This window comes from Oreochromis aureus, linkage group 11 (genome assembly GCF_013358895.1).
Source record: "Oreochromis aureus strain Israel breed Guangdong linkage group 11, ZZ_aureus, whole genome shotgun sequence".
NCBI classification, from domain to species: domain Eukaryota; kingdom Metazoa; phylum Chordata; class Actinopteri; order Cichliformes; family Cichlidae; genus Oreochromis; species Oreochromis aureus.
In genome coordinates this window covers 18965267-18983741 of record NC_052952.1, presented here as the reverse complement: position 1 = coordinate 18983741, position 18475 = coordinate 18965267, and the positions used below count along the sequence as shown (strand labels likewise).

General features: G+C 37.1%; 2 protein-coding genes across 2 annotated transcripts; both read left to right on the top strand.

Annotated features, from left to right (window-relative positions):
* The first annotated feature begins 521 nt into the window (after nt 1–521).
* LOC120442816 (female protein-like) lies at nt 522–4698 on the top strand. The gene is made up of 5 exons (XM_039620097.1): nt 522–585; nt 755–809; nt 2437–2539; nt 2628–2925; nt 4186–4698. The coding sequence occupies exons 2-5, from the start codon at nt 755–757 to the stop codon at nt 4402–4404; spliced, it is 675 nt and encodes a 224-aa protein (XP_039476031.1). The 5' UTR covers nt 522–585; the 3' UTR covers nt 4405–4698.
* Nucleotides 4699–10234: 5536 nt separating this feature from the next.
* LOC116331374 (serum amyloid P-component-like) lies at nt 10235–13345 on the top strand. The gene is made up of 5 exons (XM_039620089.1): nt 10235–10238; nt 10675–10715; nt 12019–12073; nt 12461–12669; nt 12764–13345. The coding sequence occupies exons 3-5, from the start codon at nt 12019–12021 to the stop codon at nt 12977–12979; spliced, it is 480 nt and encodes a 159-aa protein (XP_039476023.1). The 5' UTR covers nt 10235–10238; nt 10675–10715; the 3' UTR covers nt 12980–13345.
* Nucleotides 13346–18475: the final 5130 nt, after the last annotated feature.

Genomic DNA, 18475 nt, shown 5'->3' with positions numbered 1-18475 from the left:
GGAATCCTTTTAAAAGCAGTTAAAAACTTTTCTGTTTAAACAAGCCTTCTGATGATCAACGCTTTTTAAATTTTACATTTTTATTTACATTTAACCTTTTATATTGTGTATATTGTCTATTTTGTTACTCAACTTTCTGTTTATTTTAATGTTTGTGTACAGCGCTCTGTGACGGCCTGTCTGTGAAAAGCGCTCAATAAATAAACATTACTTACTTACTTACTTACCTATAATTGAGAAGACTGTCAAAACATACTCTACTCTGCATACTCGGCATGCTCTAACTTATGTCTATGACCCAAAGACATGAATGTTAATGATTGGTGATTCAAACTTTGTTATAGGTGTGAATGTGAATGTTTTCAGATTCCCTGTAAGTTGTAAACACACGTGCAGGAAGTAGGAAGCTGGAAATTTACAGAAACAATGACTGTCATAAAAAAAAAGTAATCATTTACAACAGCAGCCATGGTATAAAAGGAACCATTCAGCACAGTTAAAAAATAAACTATTCACAAAAGGACCCAGAGTATAGAAGGCACTTTCCTACACTGTTGCACAAAGAGTCCTGACACTGTATCCAAGGTAAGATATGATTTTCATTGTGAAGCAAAATCTATTGCATGTGCAGAAACTCTTCCAGTTTTTACCTGTATTGTGGTGCAGAAGACTGAGGAAAGTGACATCAGATATATTTGTATCACCAATACCAATATACAATTTGAATTGTTATGTTTGTATGTCTTTGTATTAGATGCTGCTGGTGCTTCTACTGGTGATGCTGACATCGTGCACTGCCATTCCTCAAAGTACTTTTAATTTTTTTATTTATCTTAATTATTAAGTATTTAACATATGCAACCAAAATTAATAACAATAAAAGTGTATTAGACTTTAGAGTGTGTAGCCTACTGTGCTGATAAATACTAACATTAGAGGTGTTAATGTTTACCATTTTAGATATATACCAACTCCTTCATCCTTATTCAAAAGAAAAGCGGAAATAGATGTCACGGTCCTGGGTCGGTGACCCGGTGTTTCAGTTTTTTGTATTTCATCGTGGTGGCTTATGACTTCTAGTTTTGTATTTCTAGCACTCAAGTTCTTCTCTGTTTTGTAAATTCTGGTTCTTAGGTTTTGTTTGTGTCCTCGTGTTCAGTGTAGGTTTAGCTCAGTGTCAAGTCTGTGCCTGTCGTGTGCTTCCTGTTTTACTTTGAAGGTCCTATCTCATGTCAGTGTTTCTGGTTTCGCTTCCCTTGGTCTCGTCAGGTTTGATTGCTCCCAGCTGTGCTCTCCTCCTGTGTCTCATTCCCTCGTTTTCCCTCAGTGTATTTAAGCACTGTGTTTCTCTCTGTCAGTGTTCTGTCCTCTGCATTAGTTGTGTGTTCCTCACTTGTCTTGTCTTGTCTTGTCTTGTCTTGTCTTGTCTTGTCTTGTCTTGTCTTGTCTTGTCTTGTCTTGTCACGTCACGTCACGTCACGTCACGTCACGTCACGTCACGTCACGTCACGTCACGTCACGTCACGTCACGTCACGTCACGTCACGTCACGTCACGCCACGCCACGCCACGTCATGAACTCCCAGTTTAGATCATCCTTCCTAGTTTGAGTTTTGGTTTTATTTCTAGTGCTCAAGTATTGTGTTTCTAAGTTCCTTTTCTGCCAGTGAATAAAAACTGCCACCTTTAGGTTTAATACTCTGTCTCAGTCCTGCGTTTGGGTCCAACCACTGCCTGCCACACAGCTTACGATGACAAGAGACAGAATATGTTTAAACACCACACCATACGTTCACTTGGCAAAACTTATGGCTAAACCAATTTTCCTTCCTTTCAAATTATATACCTATTATTGTAATTGTTTTTTTAATACATTTGATACATAGTGTTAGAGGCAGGGATTAGTTCCAAATATGTCAGAAATAATCAAAGAATGGCAAATATCAATATGCAGTGATCTGAGTTTCCAGCTAGAATGTTTCAGGGCACACAGATATGGGCAGGTATTATGGAGGGAAAAGTCGAGCTTTGAAAGGTTGCATTCAACATTTTCACTACCAATGAAATTTGTATACATTCAATTTGAATGCACATTGGTAATGATAAAATATTGCATAAATGATAAATCATATTGCATAAATCATTGCATTACACCTGCTAATTCATCTCTCGGCCATTTCTCAGGAACAGAATTCCTATAGTTAATGTTTAATGTGAATGTGAAGTGTTGTTCTATTGTGAAGCATTAGCTACACTTGTGCTGTTGCTCTATGGAGGGCAAACTTTGCCATAAAAACAGCATCAACAAAAATCATTATTCTGTTTTGATTTTAGGTTTTCTCTAATATTTTTTATTAATTCATTTTTATTACAGTATACTGCTTATTACTTCCTTTTCTATTTGCATTATTCATATGTTTCTCTATTTTTTTTAAAGATTTGGCAAATAAAATATTCACCTTCCCAGAAGGAACCAGCACAGCTCATGTGAGGGTGACTACATCAAGACAAGATCTGAGAGCTGTAACCGTGTGTTTCAGGTATTTTTGATTAAACAAACTGAATTAAATAAAGAAATATGAAACTACCGCATATCAGACTATTAAATCATTTTTTCACTGCTTTTAGGTCCTTTACTGATCTCAATAGAGACCATTCCTTGTTCTCTCTGGCTACACCCTCTGCTATCAATAACTTCCTGATATTCAAGAAAGCTGCAAATGGCTTATTTGACCTGTGGGCCAGGAACAAAGCGAATAACGTTGAAGGGATTGCCTACAAGTTGAACACATGGCATTCTATTTGTTCCACGTGGGACTCTACCTCTGGACTCATGCAGCTGTGGGTCGATGGAGTCCCCTCAAGTAGAAAATTTACCAGCTCTGGATCCAACATCAATGGACCCATTATCATTGTCTTAGGACAGGTACCTTTACAAAGCACCACACATAGCAAACTGTTACTTTATCTTCAAACAAACACACACTGACAAATATAATACAAATTCAAAATTTGATCCATTTGTTCATGTTCATGGACATGTGGTTCACTGCGGCATAAGAGCGTTTATATTTAGAGTATGTTTTATGGGCTATATGTTTTCAAGATTTCCAAGACCAGATGTTTTACCTGTAATCTGGAAGTGCTGAAACAAGTGTTCGATGTATTTTACACTAAACTTTTTTTCACATTTTCCCAGTGAACAAATTTAAATACTTTTACAGTAGCCATTTGCCATGATCCTAGAGACTCCAGACATTTCTGTACTACACTGTCTCCAATATATGTATAATATACTCTGGGGCTAGAAGAAATTATACATTTGAATACTAAAACACATAAATTAAATACTCAAAGTTTATTAGATCATACGTTTTAAAGATGTGTCAGTGATATCACCAAACTGTTTTTAGCCAGTGATTACAGCTTGACTGATGTCTAACTGTAGATGATTTTGCTAGAGACCATACAGTTAGGCATATCAAAAATATGAAACTATAACAGAATAGCTGTGCTGCCGGAGTGACACATATTGTATTCTCTTAAGTGCGTTATGAGTGATTTGTACTTTGACTTGTGCAACCAACTCACACCTCTAGATATTAACTGAATGATCCTTTATCAAATTGGAAGCACTGTTCGTTCCATGAATCCAGATGAGTAGATATTGTTTTATGACTACTTGACAAAAAGCATAGAAACAATTTAATGAACTACACTGTTGCCCAAACGCGTGTTCACAAACTCATTGATTGCATTTTGTGACTATTTCATTAGAATGAATTGAGCATACATTCTACCAGCACATTTGACACTTTCTGATGTGCCATTTCACAATGAATATCAGACTGATTAAAAATCTGTGAATTGTTTGCATGAATGTCTTGTGAAAGATCATCGCTAGTGATCCACCACAGGAAATTCTGAGAGACCTAAAACATCTAAAAATCACAGAGGTGCCCAAGAAGATGATCTAGAATAAACTGTTCTGTGCTAAACTGCCTAAGCTAAATATCTATGGTAACCTATGCTGGCAAAAATGTTAGTGTTACCAAAAGTCCGAGTAAAGATTCAAAAAGTTTCCAAATGCCCCGTAGAGTCTGTTCAATTTCTTAAATATTTATTCTGTATATCAGGGGGAAAAGGAACAATACATCTTCTAATTATACTCTTTGCCATTTCTCAGGAACAGGATACCCATGGTGGGGGATTTGACATCAAACAGTCCTTTGTTGGCATGATGTCCGATGTCCACATGTGGGACCACACCCTTTCCCCCTGTGAGATCCAGAACTACTCGAATAATCGGAGCTTCACGCCAGGCAATGTGCTGAACTGGAATGCGTTTGAGTTTCAGATTGTTGGAAGAGTGCTGATAGAAAACAAACAAGAGTTGTGTCAATAAGAAAGAATTCTGAATTCTTATAAGATTTTAAAAATCAATATCTGAAGTTGGATTTTATGTTTAAGTCAAAGGTTTAAATTTTAATTTTCTGAAAAAGTACAAAAACTGTCTGTACTGTCTATGTGTTGCAATGTAAATGTATATATCTAAAATCAAGTCTGGTTTTTTTTTAAGAATTTTTACTTTTCTACACTTTTTCTTTGTTTTTTCTGTTTGTCTGATAATGTTTGGCGTAACTCTACTGTTTCTTTGATCTTTTTGTTGTATTGTTAGTGTTGCATTATTGATGTAAAATTAAACAGCATATTTCTTAAAATGCTCAGTGTTGAAATACTTTGGACAAATATGATATCTTTTTATACATATAACAAATTGTGTTACTGTTTTCCATTTCAATTATTTCTGTTGGTTTTTTTTTACTACTTGTGTACTGGAAGCATGATCAAAGCAAGAAGTCTTGCTCTTTACACTAATATTTAAATTCTATTCAATATACATTAATTTCATATGCATGTCTTTTGTAATAGTATGATAATTCAGCACTTTTACTGGACAATCACAAAAAAAGCAGGAGAACTGGGTGGTGTTATAAACACCATATTAGTGGACCGTGGCCGGAGGTCTTATTGTTACAGAGCCAGTGAATGCAATGAAAAATGAACCATTTATACCAGCAGCCACAGTATAAAAAGCACCACCCTGCACTGCTGTGTATAAGCTGCTGACACTGCATTCAAAAAAAGATTTTAAATGAACTGCAAATTAAATTAAATACATGCACAAAACCCTTCAACTTTTTACCTGTATCGTACTGTAAAAGGATGAGAAGATTAAGTCCAAACTTGCCAGAGATAATCTAACAATACCAAACATCATGCAGTGAGCTCAGGGAAATTATAATAAATATTAAATAAAAATAATTTTAAAATTATAATAATTAAAAAGTAATTCATTACACTACTCATTACTCATTACTTTTGTAAAATGACCTGAAATTAATTGTCATGCAATTACCAGTTAACAATATAAACCTTAGCCTACTGTTTAGCCTACAATACACCAACACAAGTCCCTGAGGACACACATTAATCTTTGTTCTTTGTTTTAGTTTTTACATGCGAACACAAAATAAAAGCAATCACCAAGGTGATATTACTGTAGAAACATGTAAAGCTAGAAGTGAAAGCTAAAATGCTGCAAATCATTCTGCCTTTACTGCTTGTTGAAGTTTAGGGTCTGGTTGCTGGGCTGAGGTCATAATGTAATGTAAATTTATATATCTACAATAGGGAAATAAAAACTCAGGTCTGTCTCATTTTTAAGAACTCTGAAAAGAAAAAACTTTGATTTTCTAAAATGTTTGTTTTTATGTTTGCCTGAAAACACCCCCAAACACAATAGTGCACCCAGGAAATAGGCTGAAATCAATAATAGAAGAATAATTCAATCCAAGTTGGTGCAAAGGGATTGTAAATTGTGTGTGCAGGTAATATTGTTAGATGCTAGATAATGCGATCTCAGTGGCTAAATGTTGAGCTTTGGGCAAAAAAGGTGCTGCATGTATTGTGGTGTAACACCAGACTCCTCTCTCTCTCTCTCATCTTCTCTGCACTCAATCATTTGATTAATTTTGAACTTCGTGCCTATGAGGTTCTCCTTATGTTTTACAGAAAGAAATAGCTAAAAACTTCCTGCCTTTTCAGTGCGTGGTGAGCTACTGTGATCCAGTTCACAAAGACATGAGGTCTCATGCCACAATTCAGGTTGCCTGCGCTAAATTTCCTCTCACACACTTAAGAACATCATTACGGTAAAGCAATATGTTGGCAGTTGGGCCAATACATGTTGTATAACCCTGTGAATGTTACAGAAAATAACAAGTATCCTGCTCACCTGATGTTGCCTTTGGGCTCTTCCACAGAAGACTGTTATTTGCCCTCTGGCCCACACATGTTGACCAAGCTCTCGACATCAGTGATGATCCTTAACATGATGCTGAAATTGCAAAGGTGTTTCTGAAATTAGTCATAAGAAAAAAAGAAAACGTTTTCAGGGATCTAAATAAAGCAGGTGTGGTGGTAGTGTTGCAGAGGTCCACAGAGAGATTACCTTGAAGCGGAACTCAGCCAAATTTTAAAAAGGTATTGTGCATTTTATGGATTGAATTACAAACTTTTTTGATCATTTTGCATTAAAATAAATAAATTAAAATAAAATAAATAAATAAATAAATATATATGAATTTGATTTACAACTAAAATTTTACACTTAACACAACCAGGGGAAAAATCACTGAGTGAGAAACTTGCACCCTTAATTCACTGCTTATTTCATGTTGAGTGAGGGTGTAAGTACCAGTGCACCCCTTGCACCCCCAGCATTCGCATTTGCACTAATCTTGATAAATAGATTTCTGCATATAGTGGATATGGAAGAAGCACTGCAGCAGGTGTCCTGTGTGTCATGTGCCAGGTAGCACACCACTGTACTGTGAAGCAGCTTTGACAAACCCAGGGTATCTTTCCACTCTGCTTACCCTAACAAGCTGTTTACAATTTTGTTAAGTTAACACTGAGTTTTTTCTGTATGTTCAAATGTAAAAGGGTGGCACTGACAGCATTTGGCAAACATGGATAAGTGAACTGGCAGCAAAGTTGCTGAATTTACAAACAAAGATAAAACTTTAATATTAGAAAAATATGAAGCGGTTACACACACAAAATGCAACCTGAGAGCAACACAGCTGCTGCAGACTGTCTGTGAGAGGAAAAGCACTGCACAGTAGTTCACTATTAAAAGTGCTGCATGAATGCATGTGTGCTTTAAATGCTTTGGCTGGTAAGACTGTAACAGACCTTCTGTAAAGTCCAGTCTATTTAAAGAAAGAACAGAAAGCTGACAAGAATTACAGTGGTGTATCATTAAATTATGGGAGATGTTTTATGGATTATATCGAGGTTATTCAATTAAAAGAAAGTTTTAGTTGTTATTCTTTTCAGCTGCAACCTCAGAGGTGTTTAAGTGGTGTCTTTGAGCAAATAAGTAATAAATATAAAAACAAACTTCAAACATAGGCTTAGTCTCTGTTCAAACTTGATATAAGGTCAGCAAGTACAAATGGGTGTTCTATTTTAAGATCATATATTAATGCTTATAAAACAATAGAATTTCCTCCTGGCAATAGAGGAAAGAGAAATCAAATAATAAAGTTGCATCTAAGAATCTATATTTATTGCCGACACTAATCAGGGAAACACAAAGACACTACTGAAACACTTTAGATCCTCGCACTATCATCGCTATGAGGTCTGAGGGATAATGCAGGAATTGTGGCACTGTTTCCAAAGAACTGATTGGTCAGATGGTGATTTCATCCCTCACTTGCTCAGCATAAGCAAACCCTTATGTTTTTAGAAATGGCAACATTTTTATACTGCAGACTCATTATTTTGTCTTACCTTTAATTATCACTGTTCTAATCATTTGATTTTATCATTACGTCCTGGTTACGTTACAGTAAACTATCCTCACTTTTTTACTCAGTTTAATAGTGACAGTATTCAGCTCTGTGTCAAGGACATTGCTGTTTTTAAAAACCCTGATGTAGCCCTGTGTATGTGTATGTGTGCTTGTGGTCTTCATTTCAGTAGTAGTAGTTTTAACTGACAGTCCTTTTTTCACCCTGGAAACATCCCACATGCAAGACGAACCAGTCGTGCAAACGGATTTATTTCACATGGCACAAAAAAGTTTGTAGGATTTTTGTCATTGCCCAGTTTTACTTAAAAATGTTTCCTAGACATAAATGTAATTCACCAGACTTCTGCACGCACAGAGGGAAAATAAAACTATTGTGTGAACTGAAATCATGATTCCCTTATATGAAGGAACATTACCATCAAGATAATAGGTATAATTAATATTTTGTTCACCGTTTCATCACCCTCATGGCTTGTGGTTTTACTGACAGGCTGTTACATTTTATGTTTTTCATTGCCAAATTTCTGCACAGCAGCTCAGTGGTTACAAGGTAAAGTCTGACACTCTGACAGTTGCCTAAGGCTCTTTATGCAGGTCACTGCTTAGTGTTGTCCTCTGCTGCACCATACAAATGCTGTTTTATAACAAACTTCTCAGAGAATAACTTGCATCTTGTGCCATTTCCTCTTTATGTCTGTTATGTCACACTATATTGTTGACAGTTGTTTATTCACATTGTTTCATATGAAGTTGAGAAGCAGGTTCACACTTGAAACACTCCTCTTCCCATCATAGGCATGTAAATGCTGGCATATATGTTCGTTCTTGCTCTTCCCTTCCTCATTCTTTATTTGTCATTCTCTCTCACAGATGCCAGGCCTCACTGAGGCCTACTTCAAAATGCAGCCTTTGGCTTAGCTGGTTATTATTATTTATCTATTATTTTCATTATGCTAGTGTGGTTCTTGTTGATGAAATACCAGACCTCCTACTGCTACCTCTGTAGTATTAGAGTCTTTTTTTACTTTGTGATAATATTTGTGAGAATGAAACATTCCCTCTTGTGTTGAGTAACTGATAAGAAAACCAGTTTTACATTTAAATCTTGTTGATAACAAATGTTTTACAAATACAGAGTCGATTCCCAGGACCGTCACAGAAAAGTCATTTTCTTCTGTTTTTGTATGTTTGTCTTTCTCTTTGTCTTTCAGCAAGATAAGACTGGAAAAAAATGCTTAGCTAAATTTCCTGAAACTTGATGGAGGTAGAGCATGAGCAATAGATGAAGCCATTAAAATTTGATGCAGACTCCAATTGCTTTAGAAAAATATGCAACTTTTTTATGAAGTTATAAATTATGAAAGAGTAGTATTGTAGTAGTTTGATATATTGCATATTCTAAACAATAGCAATGTCTTGGGCACAGATATATACAAAGATGCTTCAATGTATAAATACCTGAGGACCAGTTACACCTGTTGTTCTGCACTCTCTTGTTAAGAAGTGTAACAAAGAATCATAGTACTTTCCTTTCAGTAGTAACACAATATTAAAATAGTACAGCATTTTATAGTCATGATTATATCTAAAATCAGCTTCAAACCTCAGCATAAAAACTGTTAAAATGTTGCTCAAACTGATTCAAAACTTTTGCTCTATTTCTTGCCTGCCAACTACGTCTCATCCTGTCTGGAGGTGAAACTTGGGGAGTCTTTCCCTGCTGAGTTCAGTGTGCTCTGCCTAGTCGTTTCAGTCTGATCCCTCTCCAGGGTTCATCCCTCCAGTTCATGATTCTGTTCTCCATGACAGACACATCACAGATGTCCTCTGAAGACATGGTGTAATATTTGGATGTGACAGTACAAATAGGCCCTTGATGTTGTGCTTAGACAAGCCATTTCAGCTAATCAAGAGCAATGACTTTATCAGACAACTGGCAGCTGCTCATCACAAGTAATCAACCTTTATTTAATTTAAATCTGACGGGAAAAAGGGTAAGCAAAAAGACAGTAAGGGAAAAAAGAAAGAAATCAGGAAATACTGTCTCGCATATCAAAATGCACACGTTTACAAAAAAGGACGCTCACAAAAGAGCTTCTAACTCTCATCAGTGCTAATTAAATAAACAAATTCTGGACTTCTGACTAACGAAAAGATCAGATAACTGCAGCATGAAGACTATCTGAAAAACCAGAGGACTGGAGCATGATCCTAAACTTTGGTTGCATTTGTTGAAAAGGTGGCATTAAATTAGAGTACCATATTATGATGGCGGGGTGTGGTCTGTGGCTCAGCTGCAGGAGAGGTGCAGTGGGTTCAGGAGTAATGCCAGGGGAGGCTGGCCGGCGCAGCTGGTGATAGTTATCTAATCATGCATCCCCTATTTCTTCTCTATCTCTTCCATCTCTAATATATTGCATCCTTTAGCAGATTGAGGCATCTAACACCACTGACAGTTACATGTAGCTTTCCCAGTTTCTTGGTTTGCACATGAATTTTAAAAAGAAACACTTTGTAAGCTCCTGTAGTCTGTTTTATTTTGACGTCTCATATGACTAGGACTTCAGCCAAATTACCTTTTAGTGGGTCTGCTTGTAGTCCTTAATGCCTCAAGTTAATGATGCAAGGATGTGTTTATCTTTTTTAAATTGCATATACGCTGATTTATTTCCTTGTTTCATTATTATGAGTTTTATCACCCACATTATTGAATTTTTATCATTTGAATTTTTATTTTAACTTTCTCTCACACTGTCCATCCATCCATTCTCTTCTCCTTATCCTCATCAGGGTCGCCAGGAGGGGCTGGAGCCAATCCCAGCTACCACTGGGTGAGAGGCAGGGTACACCCTGGACAGGTCCACCAGTCTGTTGCAGGGCTAACACAGAAAAACAGACAACCATTTACACCTTTGGGCAATTTCGAATTACCGATCAATCTAATCCCTCTCATCCACTCTCAGCAACTCCATTAAAACATGTTCTAAAATAAGAAGACAATATTTTTAACACCAGCACAATCCTGACCTTTAAAGTTCATTCTTCTTAAAATGGTCACATTTACAGTAAACTGGTGAAATACCTGTTGCACACTGTTATTTAGCAGGACGTGGTGTAATCGTGAATGCTCCAACTGAATTGCACATTGATTCCAGCTAGAATGGGGAAGCTGTGAAGGCATGAACTCAAAATTACAGTTCATTGTTGATTTTGACAAAGGCTTTTTGTCTAATGGAAAAGAGCCAGAGAGTTAAGGTGGCTGTGCTTTCTTTTCCTTCTGTATACCTATATTGTATCACCCCAGTGCAAATAACAGTATTGATAGCTACAGCCAGCAGGTTGATTAGGTTCATTGCTTTTTTGGGTTACATATGTCGCATGTTTAAGTAAGTCGTTGGACATTTTTACCTAGCAAAAAGTAAAAGGGGGGGAGGACAAGACTTTCGCACATGGCTATACATCATTAAATCCATCCATCCATCCTTTTCAGGGTCGCTGGAGCCTATCCCAGCTGTCATAGGGCGAGAGGCGGGGTACACCCTGGACAGGTCGCCAGTCTGTCGCAGGGCTAACACACAGGGACAGACAACCATTCACTCACACATTCACACCTAGTGACAATTTGGATTATCCAATTAACCTATCCCCGCAAGCTGCATGTCTTTGGACGGTGGGAGGAAGCCGGAGTACCCGGAGGGAACCCACGCAAACACGGGGAGAACATGCAAACTCCACATAGAAAGACCCCGGCCTGATGGTGGAATTGAACTCAGGACCTTCTTGCTGTGCGGCAACAGTGCTAACCACCGTGCCACCGTGCTGCCCATATTGTATTAAATAATAGTTAAATTTATATTTCTATGCTAAATGGCTAATGAGGCCAGTAGTAATACTTTTCCGGTGTTGAAGCACACAGTAACAAGAATGAGGAAGCAGCAAAGGTATAAAACACACAATTCCAGTTTGTTCTCATCACATCGTCTTGACACAGACTTAAAGGTAAGACTTGAATAAGGATTAAGGTGACCGCACTCCTTCTATTTTCCACTGCCTATTATATGAGGTCAGGAAAAGCAGTGCGGCAGCACTGAATTCATTGAACTGAATTGTCTGGTTTATTTGACTTTTTATCAGATGGCACTTCTGATTCTCCTGGTAATGCTGACAGCATGTGCTGCAGTGCCTCAAGGTAATACATATGTTTTTAACAAGGATGTCTTATACCTTCATGTATAAAAAAGGTGAATAGAATATTTAAAGTGTTATTAACCATCTTCAGTCAGGTTCATCCAACTTTTTGTTTCTCTGTAATCAGTTATGTAATGGCTAAACTGTGCACAGTGTTGAGATGTACAGTATGGCATCAGATTTGGATTTTTTCTTTTTTTAGTCATGACTTGATCTGTCCAACACACCTTTTTTGTAGACGATTGATACGATTACAAAAGCAACATGTCCTGTATGATCATTTTATCTTACCATTATTCCTGCAGGTCTATTACAGACCTCAGCAGGAACCACAACCTTTTCTCTCTCTCCACACCCTCTTTCCACAATGGCTTCCTGGTATTCAAAGAAGCAGGAAATAATGTGATTGACATCTGTGTCAGAAACAACAGAGTAACATTTACAGGCCAGGATTACATGCTGAATACGTGGCAGTCTATTTGCACCACTTGGGATTCTGAATCTGAACTGGTGCAGCTGTGGCTTAACGGAAAGCCCTCAATAAAGAAATTCATTGGTGGATCGGTCATCACTGATCCAATTGTTATCGTAGGACAGGTAAATTTATACGGTCTGGGTATTCTGGAGAATTTATTTATTGTATGAATATATTTCTGTGAGTACTCATCCCAACTCTCTGCAATTTATACAGGAGCAGGATTCCCATGGCGGGGGATTTGACATCAATCAGTCTTTTGTTGGGATGATGTCTGATGTCCACATGTGGAACTACGTCCTTTCCCCTTGTGAGATCCAGCGTTTCGTAGAAGATCTGAACTTCACTCCTGGGAATGTGATAAACTGGAGGGCGCTAGAGTTCGAGGTCACAGGCAGAGTGCTAGTAGAAAATAAGATCACTTGTGAATAAAGTTACACTATAAATAAATAAAGTCATTAAGAAGAAGTTTGAAAATATCTGCAGCTGGTCTTTGGTTAGGGTAATGTCTTTAATCAGTTTCATTTTCATGAAAAAAACAATCTTATGTTTTTTTTTTTTTAATTGATTATTCTGATTGAGCATGTTAGTTAATTGCTTTGTATGTGTATAATGGTTCGGGGTTTCTCTTTAACACCAACTCCTGTCATCAATAATCTAAATAGTTTCCTCAGTATAAATACTCTTCCCTGTGTTTTCTGCCAGATTGTCTTGGTGCAGCGAAGCATTACGATATGTGATCATGTGTCATTTTATTTCTCTAATGTTCTTCTTCATAGTTCATTAAAAACAATCATTTTGAACTGCAGTCTTGTGTCCAGTGTCCTTTATGACTATACTGACAAACCATTTATAACACTGTAGTATAAAGCAAGGGTTCCCTGGACTTTTTGACCTCTGAACATAATTCAGTTCCCCTTTATGTGTTATCATCCATGTTTATGAAGACTGACTCAGCTCTTGGCTCCCCTTGTGGAGCTCATCTCTACACATTCATCTAAATGTGAGTAAATTCTGCTTTATGTTATCTTTATGATTTGTAGCTCTTGAAGGCAGGATTGGAGGAATACTTGGGCTCCTGCACGAGTGTGCCCGTGAAGTCATGTTGATTTATTCACTGTAAAACTGCACAGCTCACATTAGGATCAAATTAGGACAAAACCCGAGGAAAGGCAGAATATCAGTGCTTTAAAAGAATTTCCTATATGTCACATAGACAGTCACCTACATTTTTACAACCATTAATCCATCTAATGCTCTATGATTTAATGATTCATATCAGAACCAGTGTTACTTAGTTCAATGCCTGGATATTAAACTGAGCAGCTTGTAATTATTCTATATTTCTCCTCTTTTTATGGCTTCTTAATTCAACTTTAATGACCGTATTTTTAAGCCTTTTTTAGATACGAATGCTTGGTATTACTTTATAGAAGACCAAAAACTTTAGTGATTTCTATCTTTGAGTAACTACTTGGCAGAGCTTACCAAGAAAACATAGCAGGTAAAGTGGAAATAATAAATCTCGTAGAGTGGTTATTGTTACAAAATGCATTCTTGTGAAATTTTTTAGAGGATTCACCCAGTTAAAGACATCCTGATTAGTCTCACTCATTCTTGCTTTATGGATGAGTCTTCTTATCAGTACTGTTGTGTACTCTTGTTAAGACAGTACTGAGCTGAACACAGAAGCCTGCAGGTTTGTACCACCTTCAACATGCGTTTGGAATTAACCGAAACAGCGAGTTATTCATCATCACATTGTTTTGCCCAGGTTGAGCTCTTTTTCTGAAGGAATTGCAACATTTCCTCAAACCATGGCACTGGTGATGCTGTAGCCTACTTGCAAACCTCCAGGGGCTTCCACAATAAATTAGGCTGCAAGACCGGAGCTGCAGCAGTAACACTGCTCACTTTAAACACTTCACTTTTGACATTTGTGCTGAATCAATTAAGCATATGTGCTGTGTGAGAACTCAGAAAAAGCCCCTTGTGATAGGCTAGCTGCTTCCTGATGTAATGGAGGGCAACTTTTACCTCAACAGAGTGAGGGAGATGAGAATTTCTAAAGGTCCAATCCTCCAGACAATGGAAAACACTTTTGCTTGAGGTACCATTTGCTCCACTGATGTGCTCGGCCACAGTGAGTGCACCTCATGCTGCGCTGAAAATGTAAGTCTTTAATGCAATCCTGAAGCTTACACGGTTTGCTTGCATGAAAAAAAAATAAATGTGAAGCTAGCATATGGCAAAATTTGTTTTAAACAACACTGCTTTTTTTAATCTTTTTTCTTTTTTATTGAACCTGAAGACCTTAAAATTTAATAGTTCAGGGGAAGCAGAAATATTGAAAATGTGAAGTGGAAAAAAACTTCAGTAGATGCTTCTTTGAGCACTGTGTGTATTTGGGTTTTAATATGAGTTCAGTGAATACTTCTTAAGACCCTTTTCTGAATGTTGAATGTCTGCAAAGCCTTGGATTTCTCTGAAAGAAACCATGTGAGACAGGACAAAACAAAGAAAGAACAACACAGTTTTTACCATCTATTCTTCGTAAAAATGGAGAAATGCGGTCAAGGCTCAACACTCAAATCTAAATTAAATATAAATTAATAATTAGGCTAAGTATGCAGAGGCATATTTCACATGAATCTTAGTTTAGAATATTTTTAACTTTACAAAAATAAAGACATTTGTCTGTGTAGTCTGTGATTTCAAAAGCACTTTTACACAAAAGGTGTGATACTATGAGGCCTTACCCAGTGCTGGGAATGTTACTCAAAAAAAGTAATATATCACACAGTACTCGTCATAAAAGTAATGCAGTACTTCGCTTACTTGCCATTGAAAGTCATTAGTTTCAGTACTTGTTGCTTTACTCCATAAATGACCTGAAACACGTTGTCTCATTATTTCTTGTTACCAACATAAACCTTGGGCCACTATTCCACAGTGACACAAATCCCTAAGGACAAGGTCTTTCTTTTAGTTTTTATGAAAGCTGAGCAACCCCAAGAGACCCAAGAGTGCAGATTGAAATGCGAAAACACAAATAGCTACAAGCCTGAGTGCTCATCACTGCGTTTATTACCCGGTGAAGTTCTGGCTCTTGGGTCAAAAAATGGGACACTGTGTAAAATGTAAATAAAAACAGAATGCAATGATTTGGAAATGTCATAAACCCATACACTGAAAAAAAGGCCATCTTGGATTTACTTGATTCAATAGTGGACATTGGTTGCACACAAATGTTTTTGCTTTGGCAGAAACTTAAACAACTGACTTAAATCAACACAACTTTTTCATATTCAATAAACATGTGCATTTTGTGTTCATAAAACGCGATTGAAACATGTTCAGATGAAGTAAGTTGAGCTCTTGGAATGTTTTAATCCTTCACAATTTTGTCATTTTATTTCAACACTATTCAATAACTTTTACCCCAATACTACTTGGTCACTTAAATACTACATGTTGTCTTCATATTACATAATGTTCAACAAAATCTAGATCCTGGTTACCATAAAAATTCAATGGGTCTACAACAACAACCATCCTCATATCTTTATCCTGGTTGCAGGGGGGCTGGGAATTAACCCTGAAGTGATAGGTTACAAGGCAGGGTACACCCTGGACGGCTCACCAGTCTATCACATAGAAACAAACAACCATTTACACTTACATTCACAGGTAATTTAGAATCACCAGTTAACCCTAAATCTAATAACTGTATGACTTTTAACTGTGGGAGGAAACCAGAATACTGAGAGAGAAACCACTGCAAACTAGCCAGAACGTGGATTTGAACCCAGGACCTTCTTACTATGAAGCAACAGTACTAACCACCATGCTGTATTTGATGCAGAATTTTGACAGGTGGATTAACCTTGACAGGTTAATCCACAATAAATAGCAATAGCATGCACGTGGTGTGTGTGTGTGTAGTTGTCTGCCTCTTATAACTCCAGTGATTTTCCTGCAGTTTGAAATCTCGTGCGATCTTGTGAATTTCATGAGTTCAGCAACTAACCACTCTTACTAGATTGTATCATGTCATCTCAACAAGAACAAATTAAGTTGTTGAATTTCGTACAGATCCTTCATGATTTAATTACGTTCATAGAAACATGAAATCATTGTGTTCAAATTACAAGTTAGACTTTTTTAATGTAACAACCACCCAATTTACTTTTTCAGTATACCAAAAAAAGTAGAGGTGACTGCTCGACTTGACTGAGATGGATGCCTTCCTGAAACCCCGATCCAAAGAGCGCAAGACTGAAACCCGTGCACTGTCGCGGGATTTAACATTGCTATATTATTGACTTACTTCACTTGAACATGATATGAACAATTTAATCTAGCCTCTCTGCATATCATGTAGTTTCTACACTATATAGTTACATTTAACTTTAAAGCATGAGGCAATTGTGTTAAATACACGCAAGATGCTTACGTAAATCCAAGAGCTGGCCAATCCCTCTTTTTCAGTGTATTTTATTCACAAGCAAACACAGAAAACATATCAAATCTTTCAACAGTGAAAATGTACAATTTTAAGAAAAGCATATTTGCTCATTTTGAATTTGATGGCAGCAGTGCATTTCAAAAGATTTGGGACAGGGCCCAGAGGGTTTTCTATACCACGATGTGGCATCCTCTCCTCTTTTAACGGCAGGCCGTAAATGTCTCAGGGCTGAGGAGACCAGTTGCTGAACTTTTGTCCCATTCTTGTCTGATATATGATTCTAGCTGTTCAGCAGTTCTTTTTTGGTGTATTTTTTTGTTTCACGATGCTCCAAATATTTTTTCATTGGTGAAATGTCTGGACTGCAGGCAGGCCAGTTCAGCATCAGATTCTTTTGTTACAAAGCCATGCTGTTATCATAGTAGCAGTACGCGATTTATTAGTCTTGCTAAAATATGCAAGCGCTTGCCTGAAAAAGACATAATGTGGATGGGAGCAGATGTTTCTCTCAAACCTGTATATACCTTTTAGCACTGATGGGGCCTTTCCAGATGTGCAAACTGCCAGTTCCACAGGCACTAATGCACCCTCAAACCATCAGAGCCATCTGACCACAGAACACTTTTCCGCTTTGCTTCAGTCCATTTTAAATGAACTTTAGCTTAGTGATGACAATGGCATTTCTTGATCATGTTCTCATATGGCTTCTTCTTCGCATGACAGATCTGTAAGATCTGGATGGCACAGTGAACTGTGTTCACAGTAAATGATTTCTGGAAGTGTTCCTGAGCCCGTGCAGTGATTTCCATGACAGAATCATACCTGTTTTTAATGCAGTGCTGCCTGAACATCACGGGTAACTAGTACTGAATTTCAGCCTTATCTCTTGCTCCCAGAGATTTCCCCACATTGCTTGAATCTTATAATGATATTATGTACTGTAGATGATGAAATATTCAACATCTTCACAATTTTAAATCAAGGAACATTATTCTGAAAATGTTCCAAAATTTGTAGATGCAGTTTATTTATAGACAGATGAACCTCTGAGGAACTCTGCCTCTCTAAGATGCTCTTTTAATTTACTGACCTGTTGTTCTATTGTGAATAAAATATGGGTCTATGAGATCATTACGTTCTTGTTTGATCTGATTTTACAGAGTCCCAACATTTTTGGAACTGTGGCTGTACAATTCAAAGGGAAATCTCATAATTTATCTGTTAGTATCGCCTCAGTCAAATTATCCTCTTCTGTCAGTTAAAGTTAAAAGTGCTGGTATTGCACATTATTATTGTGCACAATTTAAAATATCTCATTTCTGTATGTGAATAGTAACTAAAACATAATGACAGCTGAATGTCTGTGGATATCCGATTTTGCAGGATTTGTCATTTTAAGAAGTGGTTTTAATGAAGAAAAAAGGACCTAATGAATAACAAAAACAAAATCCTTTGCAGAA

What these genes read in the sequence shown, in the direction of transcription:
- LOC120442816 (XM_039620097.1), top strand. Translation starts at nt 755, where the DNA reads ATGCTGCTGGTGCTTCTACTGGTGATGCTGACATCGTGCACTGCCATT. An exon ending in GTGCACTGCCATTCCTCAAA is followed by an intron (nt 810 to 2,436) that starts GTACTTTTAATT and finishes TTTTTTTTAAAG; the next exon opens with ATTTGGCAAATAAAATATTC. An exon ending in TTATCATTGTCTTAGGACAG is followed by an intron (nt 2,926 to 4,185) that starts GTACCTTTACAA and finishes GCCATTTCTCAG; the next exon opens with GAACAGGATACCCATGGTGG.
- LOC116331374 (XM_039620089.1), top strand. Translation starts at nt 12,019, where the DNA reads ATGGCACTTCTGATTCTCCTGGTAATGCTGACAGCATGTGCTGCAGTG. An exon ending in ATGTGCTGCAGTGCCTCAAG is followed by an intron (nt 12,074 to 12,460) that starts GTAATACATATG and finishes TGGTATTCAAAG; the next exon opens with AAGCAGGAAATAATGTGATT. An exon ending in CAATTGTTATCGTAGGACAG is followed by an intron (nt 12,670 to 12,763) that starts GTAAATTTATAC and finishes CAATTTATACAG; the next exon opens with GAGCAGGATTCCCATGGCGG.